Consider the following 17,419-nt stretch of genomic DNA (forward strand, 5'->3'; position numbering starts at 1 on the left):
TCTACTCATTGGGGCGTACCTATACAAAATATTAAAAATAATTTTTCGATAAAATATAATAACCAAAATATCTCTTAAAACTTTCAGGGGTATTTTGATCATTTTATTTTATTGAAAATATTTTTAGCTAGTGCGAGTTTAACAGATGATTGGACGTCCAAAATTTGGTGTAAAAATAGTTTATAAAAAAAATTTAAAATAAAATAATGTAGAAACATGACATTGTGATTGGAACAATCTTAGCCCTCCATTCAAAATGGACGGTTGGATAAGGGAAAGTTGAAAATAAGTAAAACATTAAATAGCTAACAAATAAGATGTATCTTGATAAATTTCGTGTAGATAAATTTTACACAAATATAAAAAATAAGTGTTTGACTTACAAAAGGTTTGGGTTTCCTCATTGATATGTTAGATTCCACTATCATGTGCTTAGAGATATGTCCATAACTAAAATCAAATAGACATTAATAGGGTTTCTATAGCTGACCTATATTGTACTCATCATTAGGATATTCGTAACTAAATCGAATATGCATTGAAAAGACTAGTTGATCTATATTGTACTTATCATTTGGCTATTGTAACCATATGGGTGTGGTTTGCGTAAGGCTGAAGCCCTAACCAATCAAAGTAAGACGCGTCTTCAAATAGTATCGAAAGATGTTATTTTAGTATGGAAAATATTTGTAATAGCTTGAACGTTTTTTTTTATTTCTAATTATAGAATTTAAAACTTCAAAATTTGTGTAGATTGAACAGATCTATGAACACTTGAAAATCAATGGAAATAGATCGTTCAAAAAATGTATTACAAGATACACTGTTTCCAATACTTAAAACCAGCGTTTTAAAAAACGTCGAGTCGAACCAGACTCGCAAGGTTCGATTCGGAAATCGCGAAAAGGGACCGGATTGGTTAAAAAATCGGAAATCGTCCGGTTCTAGAGAGAACCGGACGATTCCGCACAGTGACTCGCCGATTCACTGTGCGGAATCGGCGAGTCCGTGAAGAACACGGGTTGCACAGTGTTCTTCACGGGATTCTTTGAAATTTGTCATTTTTTGATCATTTTTCTTGTTTTTTTTGTCATGTGATCTGATTTGCAGGCTGTAAACAGCTTTATTCAGCTTTTTCAAGGATTAAATGGTGGAAAAATTTGTTGTTTTTGGATCACGAAAAATTCGGTGTTTAGGGTTTCCGCCTTTTCTGAAATTTCATGCCAAATAGGGCATGAATCTTTCAAAATTTGTAGTCATTTTGATCTTAAAGCTGTGAATCAAAACTTTTTGTTACTAATTTGTGATAATCGTTGAGAAAAACAGAGTTTTTTGGAGATTGAAGGCTTCGGTTCACAAAATCAGGTAAGAACTTTGGGTTTTTTTTTTTTTTCGCCATTTGATTTATTTCACGGCATATTTTGAATATAATGAGTTCAATAATTAGGGTTTTTAATCTTTATTGTGTCTAGTATGATTTAAAATTTTCAATTTTACGTAATCTGGTCAATTATAGCAAGAAATTTGATATGAACACTGAGATGTCTGCGGAACCAAATTCTGCTGTTTTTTTTTTTTTTTCCGCCTTTTGATTTTGTTTTCATGATATATTAGAAATAATGTGTTAAAAATTTAGGGTTTTGATTCCTTATATTGTTGTTTATCAGAAAATATACTCAATTGGATGTAATTTATTCACTTAGAGGTGAATTTTTGAGTTAAAATCGCTTATGTAAAACGACTCTGTGAAGAACAGAAATTTTTTTTTTTTTTTTTTTTTTTTGTAGCCCATGATAGAATTTTTTGTAATCCATGATCGAATTTTTTGTAATCCATGATCGAAATGTTTGTTTTTCTTTCTTGTAATCCATGATCGAATTTTATTTTTTATTTTTTATTTTTGTAACCCATGATAGAATTTTTTGTAATCCATGATCGAATGTTTTGTAATCCATGATCGAAATGTTTTTTTTTTTTTGTAATCCATGATCGAATTTTTTGTTTTTTGTTTTTTATGTAACCCATGATAGAGTTTTTTGTAATCCATGATTGAATTTTTTGTTATCCATGATGTAATTGTTTTTTTCTTTTTTTGTAATCCACGATCGAATTTTTTGTTTTTTTTTGTTTTTTTTTTTGTAATCCATGATCGAATTTTATGTAATCCATGATCGAATTTTTTGTAATCCATGATAGAATTTTCTGTAATCAAGTATCGACTTTTTTGTAATCCATGATCGAAATGTTTGTTTTTTTTACTTGTAATCCATGATCGAATTTTTTGTTTTTTTTTTTTTTTTGTAACCCATGATTGAATTTTTTGTAATCCATGATCGAATTGTTTTTTTCTGTTCTTGTAATCCATGATCGAATTTTTTGTTTTTTTATGTTTTTTTTTTTTTTTGTAATCCATGATCGAATTTTATGTAATCCATGATCGAATTTTATGTAATCCATGATCGAATTTTTTGTAATCCATGATCGAATTTTTTGTAATCCATGATCGAATTTTTTATAATCCATGATCGAATTTTTAGAAAATTTGTGATTTTTTTTTTTTAATCCATGATCGAACTTTTTGAAAATTTGTTAATTTTTTTTTTTAATCCATGATCGAATTTTTTGAAAATTTGCTGTACTTTTTTTTTTTTATTTCTTTTTATCCATGATCGAATTTTTTGAAAAATGATGATTTTTCGAAAAGATGTGAAAATCGTGATCAAGTTTTGATTATCATGATGTATTAAACCCAATTTTTAATTTTTATTGTTTGAGTTTGCTGTAATTTTTTTTTTTTTTTTTTCATGATCGAATTTTTTGAAAAATGATGATTTTCCGAAAAGATGTGAAAATCGTGACAAGGTTTTAATTATCATGAGGTATTAAACCATATTTTAAATTTTTATAGTTAAAGTTTTTGTTGAAAAAATTGTATGTTGATGGATTATTTATGCAAAAAAATGAATGTTATTATATTTTTAATACAAAACTGTATTTTTTTTATCTGTTGTTCATGGATTTTTTAGTTGGAATGACTGATGTTAGCCGGCTCTTTGAAGAATTGTTTTTATTATTAATTTTTTAATGCAAAAAATGTATGTTCTTGATAACTGAGTTGTAGCCATGTTTGGAGCTTGCATTTTGTATTATTCTAAATGTTTGTAATTGATATGTACGAAAATATTATTGTCAAAAAAGGTATTTTGCAATAACAAATAACAACGAATATGACTACATGAACTACCGCAACATATTATCACTACATATGGTGATTATTTTTCTTTTTGAACTGTCAGGTTAATTTAAACTTTTTACATCTTAAAACAGTTGAATCATGTCAAGATCTACAGAAGACCCTGCATGGCAACATGGGGTCAGACTTGATCCCAACAAGAAAGACAAAATTATTTGTAATTACTGTCAAAGAGTGATAAGTAGTGGGGTACATAGGTTCAAGCAACACTTGGCAGGGGTTAAGGGAGAAGTTTCTGCATGCACTAGTATCCCTAGTATGTTACTAATTTTATGCTTTATTGTAATCCATGTATATTGATATACTTATTCCATGATAATTCTATGTTTATCCTTTTGTGTGATGTAAATTAAATGTTGAATGGCGGTTCATACAGGGAAAGAACATATCAATATTGGCATATTCATTCAAAAAATGAAAATTCTTAATGGAGTACCCTCATTTCTTATTGAATTCCTAAAAAACAATATTTATAATGAATTTTAATAATTTTTTCGGATTTTTTTGAAGCTTTATTCTGACCGATTCACCCGATTCCCGATCCGGATCGCCGATTCGCCAATCCGGATCGGTTTTTTGAAAGCCCGATCCGGGTCACGGATCCCGTTTTTAAACCATTGCGTAAAACCATTTTTTCTCATCTCCATATATTTTGAGGTTGAGAATCGAAGGTTTTTAACATCGAAATAACCTCTTCTAATAAATTTTTAAGGTGCGCCCCTCGTATAAACTTGGGGATGTATATGTTAGAGCGAGTCTCCATTTCCAAATTCCATATTGGAAATGGATTTCCAATTTAAAACTTTGCAGGCATATTATGTAGACCAACATGATCATGAACTTTGAAAATGGTTCATTGTGTACTTTCTCCTACCGTTTATTTTAACTCTTCAAAGATCATCCGGTCTACAATGTTTTTGGCACTGCAAAGTCAGTGATGAGAGGCAAAATGGATTTACAATAATTTGTGATGTGTTTCAACTTTCAAGCCCTAAATCCCTCAAAAACCAACACGGACGTGTGAATCAACCAATTGTGATAGCATAGAGTAAACCATCATCATCATCAAAGCATTTTTCCAACTAATTAGGGTTACCTAAATGAATTCTAGTTTGTCATTTATCTCCATTAAAGGTCATACCCTCATAGAAGCCATAGGTCCCTATATTTTTTCTCAACACTTCCATCCATATCTATTTGGGCATGTTCCTTAACGTTTTTTAGCCTTCCATTTGAACTAACTCGTGCTTTCTAACATTTATTTTACTGGATCTACGAGCCTATCTAAATGTATTCTCTCTCTCATCTTATTTTTTATTAGTGTCACACAACAATTTTCTCAAATATATTCATTTATTAAGTCATTTACATAATTTTACTCTTTGATTTTCCTTTTTAAAGTCTACTCTTTGACTTTCCTTTTTAAAGTCCAACAACTAAAAATGATTGAAATTTTGGTCGAAAAATTCAATGAAATTTTGTACCATATAGTTACACAAACACAAGGTTTTGCCCAATGTACAAGCCCCTTTGGACACTGCGTCACAAATTACAGATGTTATATTCCAAAAGTGTTCCAAAAAATAAAAATAAAATATTCTCTACAGTCTCCTTTGGACACTGCTCAAATTACAACTATTGTGCTCCAAAAAAACTCAAAAAGAAAAATTATTTCCTATCTTCTAAAAATAAACCCATAAATTACAGACTTTTTAAAGTGTTTTCTTTTTTGTTACAATAATTTCAAAGTATAATCTATTATTTTTACAAAAGCTAAAAATAAAACTCTGTTGTAAAAGTTCCAAAATTACCCTGGCCTTCGGCCTCTATTCTCAATGGACTCATCAGAGGCGCATCAGCCACTCTCTCAAAGAAGTCCATCAACTCCCCATCAAACTCCAAAGAGAGGACGTCCCCGAAATTTCTCGAAAATCCGAGGTCGATTTCCTCTACCCTTTCATCTTCAATTTCGCCGAAACTTTCCGCTACGAAAATCTCGTTCGCCGCCTTGAGAGCGGCGGCCTGAATATCTCGCCGAGAATTCGACGCGGGCCTCGGCAGAAACTCGGCGAGTTCCGGGAAATTGAGCGCCGATTTGTTTCCCTTGAGGAAAAAAGCTGCCGAGTCATAGGCCCGGGCCGCCATTTCCGGCGATAAAAAGGAACCCAGCCAAATTCTCGTCTTTTTTTTCGGCTCGCGGATCTCCGATACGTATCGGCCCCAGCTTCGTTTCCGTACGCCCCGGAACGTGGTTTTCTGGTCGCCTGGGAGCTGGTTTCCGGCGGTTCGTTTCACCGGAAAATCTGTTCCGGCGAGTGATTCAGGGACGGGAGAGTTGGCCATTGTTGGGTAAGAAATGGCTCTAGAAGAAGGGGTATATCTTTTACCCTTTTTGAGGAAGAGGTTTGTTAATTGGGTTTAATGGGGAATTTTGGGTTAATATGATATTTTAGGGGTTTGGGGTCTTATGAGAACAGGCTTAATAGGGAATTTTGGCATTTGGGGTAAGCCGGAAATGAGGTTTAATGAGGGGTTATAGGTCACGGAAAATGAGATGAAAGTTGGGCTTTTGGGTGTCTCGAAAATGCGGTTTAACGAGGAATTTTTGGCTTTTGGGTTGGCCTGGAAATGGGGTTTAATGAGGAATTCCTGATTTTGGTTCGCCTGAAAATGAGCTCAATGTTGAATTCTGGCCGGTCGTTATGGGAACTCCAATCAAGAGACGATGACTGTAGCCGTAAAATGCAGTTCAACGGAGAGTTTTGGTGGGTACATGGAAAAAGACCATCAATGGGGAATTATGAAAAATTTAGACTTAAGAGCGTAGATTAGGAGTCGCCGGAAAATGAGTTTTGATGTTGAATTCCAGCCCGCTGATATGGGCACTACAATCAAGGGTCTATGATTTTCGCCGGAAAATGTAGTTCAATCCGGAATTTTGATGGGTGCTTGGAAAAGGACCATCAACAGGGTGTTGAAAGGAAATCAGGCTTGGAGATCAGGATTAAGGGTGGCTTGCAAATGAGATTTAATGGAGAATTCAGGTGACGAGGTCACCCCTAAAGAGAAGATTAAGACAAAGGTTTTCACAGAGAGAGAGAGATGAATCGGTGTTTTGGGACTAAGGTTTAGGCGTCTCTTTGGGAATAAAAATAATCACCATAGAGATTTGGACATAAAATGAGGCCTAAAGTTTGCAGGTTTTGAGGCATGAAGTGGAAATCAGTGGTGAGAGGAGATGGGTTTGTGTAGGGTATAAGAAGTAGAGGGGGGAGAAGCTGAGCTCTCACTAAGCTGGCATGTGGGGTAGGGTTTAGGGTTTAGAACTTTTGATTTATGCACGGAAAGGTACATATTCAAAGTATGAATGGATCTGAAGGGCCCCCAAAATCAATAATGAATTAAGCCATGAGGGAGTATGTGCAGTCTATATATTTAAAAGAATTGTCTTTATGTAGGGTAGGTATAAATAAATTTTTTCCTTTTTTCCTTTTTTTTTTTACCCTTCGGGTGCAGGGGCTGCCGCTTATGAAATTTGGTAAAACTACACCTCATAGCGTGCTGGAAAAATGTAGTTTTGGCATCGAAAACTTTATAATCCGCTAAATCTATATTTATGTTTTATTAAGGCTTGAAATCCTTTTTTTTTTTTTTCATATCATGTCAATGAGATCGAGATTATCGGAATGTAAATTTTTTGGTGCGAAAGGTGATATTTGAGGTGTGACTCTATAAAGCCGTGGCCTACGAAATAATTTCATTTTTATTGAAAGGATGCAGTTCCTATAAGGCCTAGGTCTTATGAAAGAAAATGCAAATCCTCACCTTGATACATAAAATACTTTGGGAATGGGAAATCTCTCCGATAGGCTCTAAAATTAATTGCCATCACTGATTAGAAAATTTGAAGCTCAAAAAACAGTACAGATCTTTCGGATCCATAAATATTTGAAAATAAACGCTCTTACAAATATATTATAATACACATATTTTAAAAAAACTCCTAATTTTTTTCACAACCATAATCGTCAAGGTTGAAAAAATCGATTCGAAGGTTTTCTAGGCTAGAACTACATTTTTCAATGAGTTTTTATGTGAGGCTTTGTTCTGGAGTGCTATTTCTTTTTAAAATGGTTTAATTATCAATTAGAGAGGAGTGGTTTGAATATGAAGAAGAAGCACGGAAGGTGAATATTTTTTAGTTTGGGGACGAAAATGTCCTTGATTTGCTTTTAAAATCATCAGCATGCCATGTGATCTTGTACACATAGTAAACCCACTTTGATTAATAAAAGCTCAAAGCTTTTGGTGTGATTCTTAATTTGGGTATAATTTTTATACACATGTTAACTATTGATATAATATCTTCGTACACGACTTTTGGAGTAATTGTAAAGATGGATATGATTTTACATACTCATTTACCTAAAAAAGGTTTTGTACACAAAATATGGACGAACTTTATTAGTAAGGGGAGCATTTCGCATGGGAAAAAGTTTATATGAGCGTGAGGTCTTAGAAAAATCAAATCAAGGCGCACCTCAAAAAATTATTAAAAAAGGTTGTTTTAATGCTGAAAAACCTTCAATTCGATCATCTCGATTTCAAGATGTAGGGACATGAGAAAAAATAAATTTCAAGTCTGAAAAATAGTGCATTTTGTAATATATTATCTAGATTGTCAATTTTAAGGATTTTAATTGTTTATAAATCAGCTCGATCTACACTATTTTTTAACTTTAGATTTCATAACTAGAGATAAAAATAAATTTTTAGACCATCATAAAGATTGATAATACTTAAAAAGTATATTTTGACACTTACTTGAAAGTGCATCCCATTTTGATTGTTTAGGGCCTCGGCCGCCTAATACAAACTACAACCTTGCTCATAGGGCTGCAGCTTTACATAATTAAATGTTGCCTCAGGATTAAAAATCTGTTTTCTTCTTCTTAGATCCATAATCATTGAGATGGAAATGATCAATTTGCAGGTTTAGCGTTGCATTATCCAACTGCATTTGAGTTTCCTACTAAATATTTTTCCATTATGAGAATTGAGACAGTAAATAGATTACCGGAAAATTCGTATCTCTAATGCTCAAGAGTCAAGAAGAGGAAATTGTGCGTCTCTGAAACGAGGTTCAAAGAAGATGGGTTTGTGCGTTCCCATTTGAACGTGTTTCCAAGCATTCCAATCCACCATGAAATTTCAAAAATACGATAAAAGAAAAAGGTTTATATAAGGTTGCACTGTTACACTATAGAAGTAAAGTTGACCTCAAAACTTCAATAGAAAAGAATTTTCTATAGTTTGACAACTTTCGGATTCATTTTTTCGACTTCAAGATATATGGATATAAAGAAAAAAAGATTTTTATGTCCGAAAAATGATGCATCTCTTAATAAGTTTTTCGGGACCGTCTACTTTCAAGATTTTCAAGTGTTTATACGTCTACATGATCTGCCCCATTTTTTAAATTTTAAATTTCATAATTAAGGTTGAACATGAATTTTTAAGCTATTCAAAAGTTTCGAGCACTGGAACTACATCTTCGGAAAAAATATAGATTTGCTCCTCACTTGTATTGTAGAAAGTGGGCACTTTATACAAACCTCACCTCGAATCTTCGTTTGGAATGCACTTTAGGCATCAAGAATCTCTATGATAGCTCTCAAACCCATTTCTCACATTTACTATGAAATTTAAAGCTAAAAAATGATATAGATCTCGCAGACCCATGAATATTTATTTTTAAGACAAAATAAACAGTTTCGATAATACGCTCTACTATAAACTATTTTTAAGGCTTGAAATACATGTTTTTTCTTTTTTATTTTTCACGACCACAATCGTGAAAGCATAGATAACCGATCTGAAAGGTTTTTTAACATCGGGACAAGTATTTTCAGTAAGCTTTGAGGTGGGCCTTCACTTATTTTAATAGGACTTGAGCCCTATAAAAACATTCTACCTTTCAAAATGGACATTTTTCGACATTATAAGGTATGGAGTGCAGTTCTCAAAGTAAAATCAGTTATGTGATCGAATAGGTTTAGTTTGTCATTGCATGGGGATGGGACGTCATATAACGCGTTTAGACAGGCTGGAGTGCATTTAAACTTCGAAGGACATATCAATGCCTTTTAAGGTTTGAAGGGTTAGAGAGAGAGAGAGAGAGAGAGAGAGAGAGAAAATTTTAGTCAATTGTGTAAGGGAGATTCAGTAGCTGTCTCTCAACGAACATATCCTTATCTAGACCTACACATTACTTTCCTTGAACTTTCCACCCTCTCTCTCTCTCTCTCTCATACGATGTTCATAAGAGGAAAAAGTTTGAGATCGTTAGGTGCACCCTAGGAAAAAGTTTATATAAGGTTGCAACCTTAAAATAAAATGTAGACCACCTCAAAAATCTATTGTAAAAAGTTGTTTTATTGTTGAAAACCTTCTAATTGAGCTCTCGGCATCGAGTTGTATGATTATGAAAAAAAAAAATATTTTGAATTTCAAAAATAATGTATTTTACAACACATTATCTCGATCATACATTTTCAAAGTTTTCAGATTGTAATTATTTTTAGAGTTTAAAATTTTATAATTAGATATAAAAATAGATTTTGAGATAATCTTAAGAATATTTTACATCAATATTATATGTTATGATCAAATTTGAAGGTGCGCCTTAATTGGATTGTTTAAGGTTGCAACCTTATGAAACCACACCCACTATAAAAATGTGAAGGATATTGTGTTTGATGTAGGGGTGACAATAGATCCGGACTCGACTCATACCCGCCGGGTATACACGATATGTGTCGGGATATGAGTCCAAGTTTTGGACTTGCGGGTAGGGTTTGGGTCCAATAAAGGATATCTGAATAGTCCTGAATCCGAGTATGGGTCCTGCTATACTCGACCCGACAGGTACTCAAACCCGAATTTTTAATTTACCCAAAGCCCAAAGCCCCAACACTAAAAATCATTTTAATACCTTTCGTCTTCACTTAGTTCCCCAAACGGCCAAACCCCATCATCATCCTCCCTCTCTGCAATTCTCCCTCTCTCAGTTTCTTAGAGACATAACTATCTCTCTGGATCTCGAATGTCTCTCTCTCTAATCACCCACCCCTAAGAAATCAATTCTATGTTATTCACCATTGTAGGTTCCAAAATATGAAGCTCATTGTGAGGGTGGCAATGGACCAGACCAGACCCGGGACCCAACGGGTATGGGTATAGGTCCAACTTTTGGACCCGACGGGTCGCGGGTCCAAAATCTAGACCGAAATATATTCAGGTCTGGGTCTAGGTCCAGCCTGAGCAGACCCATACCCAACCCATTGCCACCCTAGTTTGATATAGGGATGGCCATGGTCCCGGACCTGGAATCGACCTGGGACTTGAGGGGTAGGCCCGAGCTAGGTCTGGTATGGGTCTAAAAATTATATCCCTGAGGATTGGGTTTGGATCCAAATCTTGGACCTGAGCACTATTTGTGTCTGCGTCTGCGTTTGGGTCCAGATCCGGCTGGACCCAAACTCGACCCCACATGTTGCCACCCCTAGTTCAATGTTGAAGGACCCACCATTCAATCATCTCGACCTCGATCTCAAGATTTATAGATATGAGAAAGAAAAAAAAAACAATTTGAGTCTAAAATTAATAAATCTTGTAACAAGTTATCTGGATTATCTATATTTAAGATTTTCAAATATGGATGTGGTTGGCATAAGGTTGTAACCTTAAACAATGAAAGTAACGTACACCTCCAAACTTTATTATGAGATGCAATTTTGGTATTGAAAATTTTTAGGATGGTGTGAGAACCTATTTTTATTTTTAATTATAAAATTTTAAACTCCAAAAAATGGTTTAGATCAAGTAGATTTATAAACACATGAAAATCCTGAAAATAGACGGTCTAGATGTTGTTTTGCAATATGTACTCTTTTTAAAACTTGAAATCTATTTTTTTTCTCTATATCTATAGATCTCGATGTTGAGATGATCATTTCATTTTTTCCAACATCCAAACAACCCTTTTTGAAGGATGTTAGACGTACATTTTTATTCTACATTTTAAGGTGTCAGCCTTGTATAAAGTTTTTCCTTTAAGTATTTATATATCTGCTTGATCCATATTATTTTAAAATTTATAATTTTATAATTAGGGATAGAAATAGATTTTCGAGGCATCATAAGGTTTACGATGCCCGAATTACATCTTCAAACAAATTTCAGAAATGCATCGTACTTCTGCCATAAAAATAGCACATCTTTTACAACCCTCACCTTTTTAAAAAATGGTGAATATGAATATTAAAAAGTAATTTTAAAACAAAAATAATATTTTTTTGATAGTTTTTGTAACACTTTTGGATCTAAGTTTCGGTGGTACTATCACTTTTTTACATCCATAGACTCATTCAGTTCTTCACAAAACCGATCCACCGAACCAGATTCCTCACCCAAAATGAGAAAGGAAAGCTTTATATGTTCCCCCTGCAACATAGAAGTTCTATGTTCCCCCTACCATCCAGCCGTTTATTTTTTATCAAGAGAGCCACTCACCGTTTGATCTTAGATCCGAGTTCTCAAAATGTTTTATTTTTTAGTTTTTTAATACAATTTTTTTAATATAAAATTTGGTACGTGCCATCTTCTCATTGGGGAGCACCTATAAAAAATATTAACAATTATTTTTCGATAAAATATAATGATCAAAATACCCCTTGAATCTTTCAGGGGTATTTTGGTTATTTTATTTTATTGAAAATATTTCTTTTATATTTTTCATTAGTACGAGTTTAATATAAGAATGGACGTCCAAATTTTGGTGTCAAAAAAATTATAGAAAAAAAATTAAAAATAAAATAGTATAGAGACGTGACATTATGATTGAGGCAATCTTAGCCCTCCATTAAAAAATGGACAGTTGGATAAGGGGGAACATAGAACTTCTATGTTGTAGGGGGAATATAGAAAGCTTTCCCAAATAGGAATTAGTATGATTTAGATGGACTTGTGTAGTTCTGTTTGAGAATTGAACGAGTCTGTAAGAGAACCAATCGTTCACTCGGACATTCTTAGGTTTTAAATATTGCTATTTATTGTAAAGGTTTTATCAAATGGAAAGAAATATGACTATTTACTACTGTTAAGGTTTTATCAAATGGAAAGAAAGAAACATACAGTATGAACACCATACAATAGCACTATGAACACCATACAATAGCTTTCTAAACCCACTCCAAACAACAAAAAACAAAAACAAGTAAAAGAATCTCACTTTCATTCATGTCTTTAGAAGTGGAAAAATAGTGAAAGATTCTCTCTCTCTCTCTCCAATCTTTTCTATCATTAAGAAATAAGTAACGACACTCGCCCCATTTCTTGTAGGTTTATGAATTCTAACTAATCACTAAGAAACAAAGAACGATCCTATCAAATAATGACTCTATCTCCCTCCATCTCATCAAAAATCTCTCTCATCTCTCTACAGAAGTAAGGTACACTAGAAAAGAGTGTTTCAAAGTCGGAAAGTGCTCTAATTGATCATCTGGATCTCAAGATGCATGGCTGAAAAATAAAATGATTTTTAAAATCATACAAATAGTGCAACTTGTAATAAGTTATCTGGACCGTCTATTCTCTAGAATTTCAAATGCTTATAAATCTATTCGATCTGCACTAGTTTTTAAAGTCTTAATTTTTTAAAAAAATTACATAAATATCTATTTTAGTTTCCTCATTTCCAAAATAACGAATACTCTCAGTTATTTCCAGTATATCTGTTTTTTGGACTTCATAACAATTTTTTTTAAAAAAGATGAAACTACCTATTTTCGGTTTTTTTAAAAACCGAAATCAAGCCAATTCCGATTTTTGAAAAACGGTTCTTCAATAACCAAAGATTTTTTTCTCTCTCTTATGAGTCATCTGCGTATTCTCTCGTTATATTTCTCTCTCTCTCTCAAACCCCTTCTCTATCTCTCTGAAACCCTCTCTAACCCCCCTCTCTCAATCAGAGACCTCATTTCTCCTTGAAACTTCTCTCTCGGAAACCATCTTTCCTAATCAGAGAGCCTTTCTCTATCTCTCTAAAAGCCTCTCTCTCAAACCCCCTTCAATCCTTCAGAGACCCCCTCTCTCCCTGTGAAACCTTTTTTGCTAATCGGAGGGGCCTTCTCTATCTCTCTGAACCCCCCTCTCGCCTTGAAATATTTCTCTCTGAAACCATCTTTGGTAATCGGAGAGTCCTCTCTCTCAAACCCCCCCTCTCAATCAGAGACCCCCTCTCCCTCCCAAACCTATCTCTGAAACCATCTTTGTTAATCGAAAAGGCCATAATTGTGGGGTTTTTAAAAGCAGATTAACGAAGGTGAGCCTCTTGTTATTGGCCTCAAACTTATCGATTTTGGGAGAGAAAAAAATGTCCAGTTCCTGAATAACCAAAAATTTTAAATTTTTGGTTTTTCAAAAACCAAAATTGGCATGATTTGTTATGAAGTCCAAAAAACGGTCATATCAGTAATGATGCGGCGTATTTGAATAGTATAAAGTCGACACCTTACACAAGCCTCACAAATGCTTCTCTTTCTCTATGGTTTTAATCTCTCTCTCTTTCCCGTCTCTCTCTCACTCTCACGCACCCACAAATCCCAACACCACATTGATCACCTATTTGGTTAGGGGTGACAACAGGTTGAGCCTATCACAACCCAATCCTAGACCCGAAAATATAGTGTAGGACCCAGAGCCGAATCAAAAATTAAAATATTTATATATTAAATTATCTTTAAATATATTTCATATATTGAGACCCAAAAAATATTACCAAACCCGGATCCGAATAATATTTGGGTTCAAGATTTAAACCCAAGTCTGAATCATTGGATCTAATTTTTAAACTTATACCCAGACAAACTTATACCCAGACCTGCATCGAGTCCACCCCTCCAGTTTGGGTCGAGATCGGATCCATTGCCACCCCTACTTTTGGTCAGCTCCGTATCCTCAAAGTTTCAAACCCCCGCCCCCAGCCTCCCTCTCTCTCTCTGTCGACTTGGACCTTTCCACTTGTTATGCTAACCGAAATTAGGGAATTCCCTAAGGACCAGTAACATGCTCCAAGTTGAACTCAATTTTAAAAAGCATGTCGCCTTTTTTTTTTTTTCTTTTTTCATTTTAATCATTTACAAGCTTAATTGAAAATGAATAATAGCATAACACATTGTTCACGCTATTAGGGTCACAATCAGAAATAAAGAAAAGAAACAGTCAAACCCTGAAATGGGGATTTAGCTTCTTACAAGGAAACAATTATAGGATGAATATAAGGAAAATGTAACTAAATTATTATAGCAAATTTAGTCATATTTAATCCCTATTTTCATAATATCAAAAAACCAAAAAACGAACAAAAATATATGTTTGGCACTCTAGCAAATTATTCAAGGAAAGGTTTTACATAAGTGTCAACCTCATACTATACAAGTAAGGTGCACCTAAAAAACCCACTAGAGAAGGTTCTTCCTATGCTGGAAAACCCACAAATCGATCATCTCTACCTCGAGATTCATAGAAAAAAAAAAAGAAGGGAATTTCCAGTCCCAAAAATAGTTCATTTTTTAACACATTTTCTAGACCGTCTGATTTTAAAATTTTCAAGTGTTTATAAATCTGCTTGATCGTCACCATTTCTGAAACTTTAAATTTCATAATTAGGGACAATAGATTTTCGTATCATAACAAGGCTTTGGGCATGAAACTGTATTTTCCACATAGTTTTGATGCGCAAGTTAGTTTAATAGTATAAAGTTGACCCATTATACAAACCTCAGCCTTTAGTCAAACTCAATCCCTATTTCAATATAATGTACGGTTCACATAAGGTGTAACCTTAAATCCAAAGTAAGATGCACCTCAAACCCTACACGAAGATGCATCGCTGGTGCCAGAAATTCCTAGTCTTAGGAAGGCCTTGATTGTGAAATTATAGCTTGAAAAATGTTGTAGATTGAGCAGTTCTATACTCACTTTAAATTTTTGAAATCAGATATGCATAAATGCACTACTTTTAAGATTTAAAGTCTTTTTTTTAAGGTACACCAAGGTCAAGATGATCAATTTGAATGTTTTCAAGCGGTTAACCTTTTTTGGATGGCTTTGAGGTCCACCTTACTTTTGCAAGATAAGGTTTACCCTTATATAAGCTTTTCACTTGAACAATATAGGTATAATTTTAAATAGTTCCTCATGTATTTTGATAATTTTCCCTAATTTTAATCATTTAGCAATGAGGGTTTCGGTGATTATAGTGTGTTGTTACTTCACACTAACCAACTAAGCCATCCATGCAAGTTAATAAGATATGGGATTGTATACAATGAGACCATTTACCTTTTATACAAGGTGGTCACAATTTCTTACAATCATTTGGTGTGAACTTTGATAGCTTGGATGTGTCACAAAGTTCGAGAAAATTTACTTTACAATTTGAGCTTGGTCAATATAATAATTACAGCCATTCAATTTCACATTCAATAGTCAAAATTAATGCGACCACCTTGTATCAAATATAAATGGTTTCATTCTGTACTTTCCCATAAGATATTGTTTAGTTATATACTTAAAAACCAGTCGATTCAAACAAGAAACTATTTAGGTGCTTGCCCCCAGGTTCTCAATGCAAATCAAGCAATTCTCGATCTAGATCATAATTTTTTAATACTAATTTATAATAAACAAAGTTCATTCTGTATTATCTATTATAATTTTGTGAAGGAGAATTATTTTTTATTTCTAAATAATATAAGTAAAATATGTTTTTATAAATTTTATTTGTTATCTTATACAAGTTCAAAATAGAGAAGTGGGTTTTCCGGTCCACCATGAATGAGAGTGACAATTATACATGGAGAAATGCCATCTACTTTTGTTTCATATACCAAAGGATAGAGAAAGTTCCACATGGAGCATGAGATACATGTGTGTGTGGACTGTGCAGTGGTTTTGGCGCAACAAAAGTCAAAATTGTTCAAATTGCTTGAGACTAAGTGAATTTTTATTTTTTGAATTTTTAAAGAGAAAATGAATAGCCATTAATATTTTATTTTGGCACCCATGGGGGGACGGTGGGGGGGGGAGGGGGGGGGGGGGGGGGGGGGTTAAGTCTCCTACCCACGGTAGGAATGGAATTCAAGAGTGGTGTTGTGGTACTCCACCACCTGTACTACCTACCCTTGAGCTCATTAATACTATTTAATGATAAGTGAGGTTTGTATAAGGCGTCCTCCTTATACCATAGAAGTGAGGCGCACCGCTAAATTTTGTCTGGAGATGTGGTTTTAGTGTTGGAAACCCTATGTTGACTTAAACACATATTTTCATATGAAATTTAAAATTTTTAAAAATGATATAAATGAGTAGATAAATATTTGAAAATCATAAAAATAGATAATTTAGATAACTTGTCATTTTATACATTATTTTAATAATTGAAAGTCATTTTTTCTTCATATCTATATCTCAAAATTGAGATGATCAGTTGGAAGATTTTCCAAAATCGAAATGCTCTCTTCTAGAGGATTTTTATGGTGCGCATTACTTCAATAGTATAAAATCGACACCTTATATAAACTTTTTCTTTTACTAAAAATGCTCCCCTTAACTTGTTTTTCTTATAACTGGATAGATAATGTAAAAGAAAAGGCGCAAATTTGGGGCCTATAAATATCATCATTATTCTATTTAATAAAAAGCACATTCAAAGAGGCAAATATCCGTATAGCATTTAGTTAACCCATGCCTATGGCATGCATTATAAAGAACAAGGCATAATTTCTCCCAATATTGAATCGATATATTCCAAAGTATTTTATGGGGCAGAGTACTACTATGTCAAAAGAGATTGTCAAATTATTTATGTTTCGAAAAGTATTTGGCGTGCCTAGGGATTAATGCGCCCTTTCTGGTTTTCGCCTGACTTAGGACTTGGAAAGTTGAAACACACCCCAAATTTTTGGAAATCATTGTCAGCTTGAGATCTGCAAATTCAGAGCTCTAAAAAGTTGCTGATTTGATGATTTTTGAAGAATTGAAATGAACAGTTCCCAAAAAAAAAAAAAAGGGCTCCAACATGGACAGATTTTACAGTTCAAG

At 33.6% G+C, this 17,419-nt stretch overlaps 1 protein-coding gene across 1 annotated transcript; it reads right to left on the reverse strand.

The window, feature by feature from the left end:
* Positions 1 to 5,026: 5,026 nt before the first annotated feature.
* LOC18427787 (ethylene-responsive transcription factor ERF039) lies at positions 5,027 to 5,596 on the reverse strand. The gene has a single exon (XM_088850647.1). It carries the CDS (start codon positions 5,594 to 5,596, stop codon positions 5,027 to 5,029), a length of 570 nt encoding a protein of 189 aa, XP_088706773.1.
* Positions 5,597 to 17,419: the final 11,823 nt, after the last annotated feature.

The sequence above is a fragment of the Amborella trichopoda genome, chromosome 11 (genome assembly GCF_054954075.1).
Source record: "Amborella trichopoda isolate Santa Cruz 75 chromosome 11, AtrichopodaSantaCruz75HAP2 v2.0, whole genome shotgun sequence".
NCBI lineage: Eukaryota > Viridiplantae > Streptophyta > Magnoliopsida > Amborellales > Amborellaceae > Amborella > Amborella trichopoda.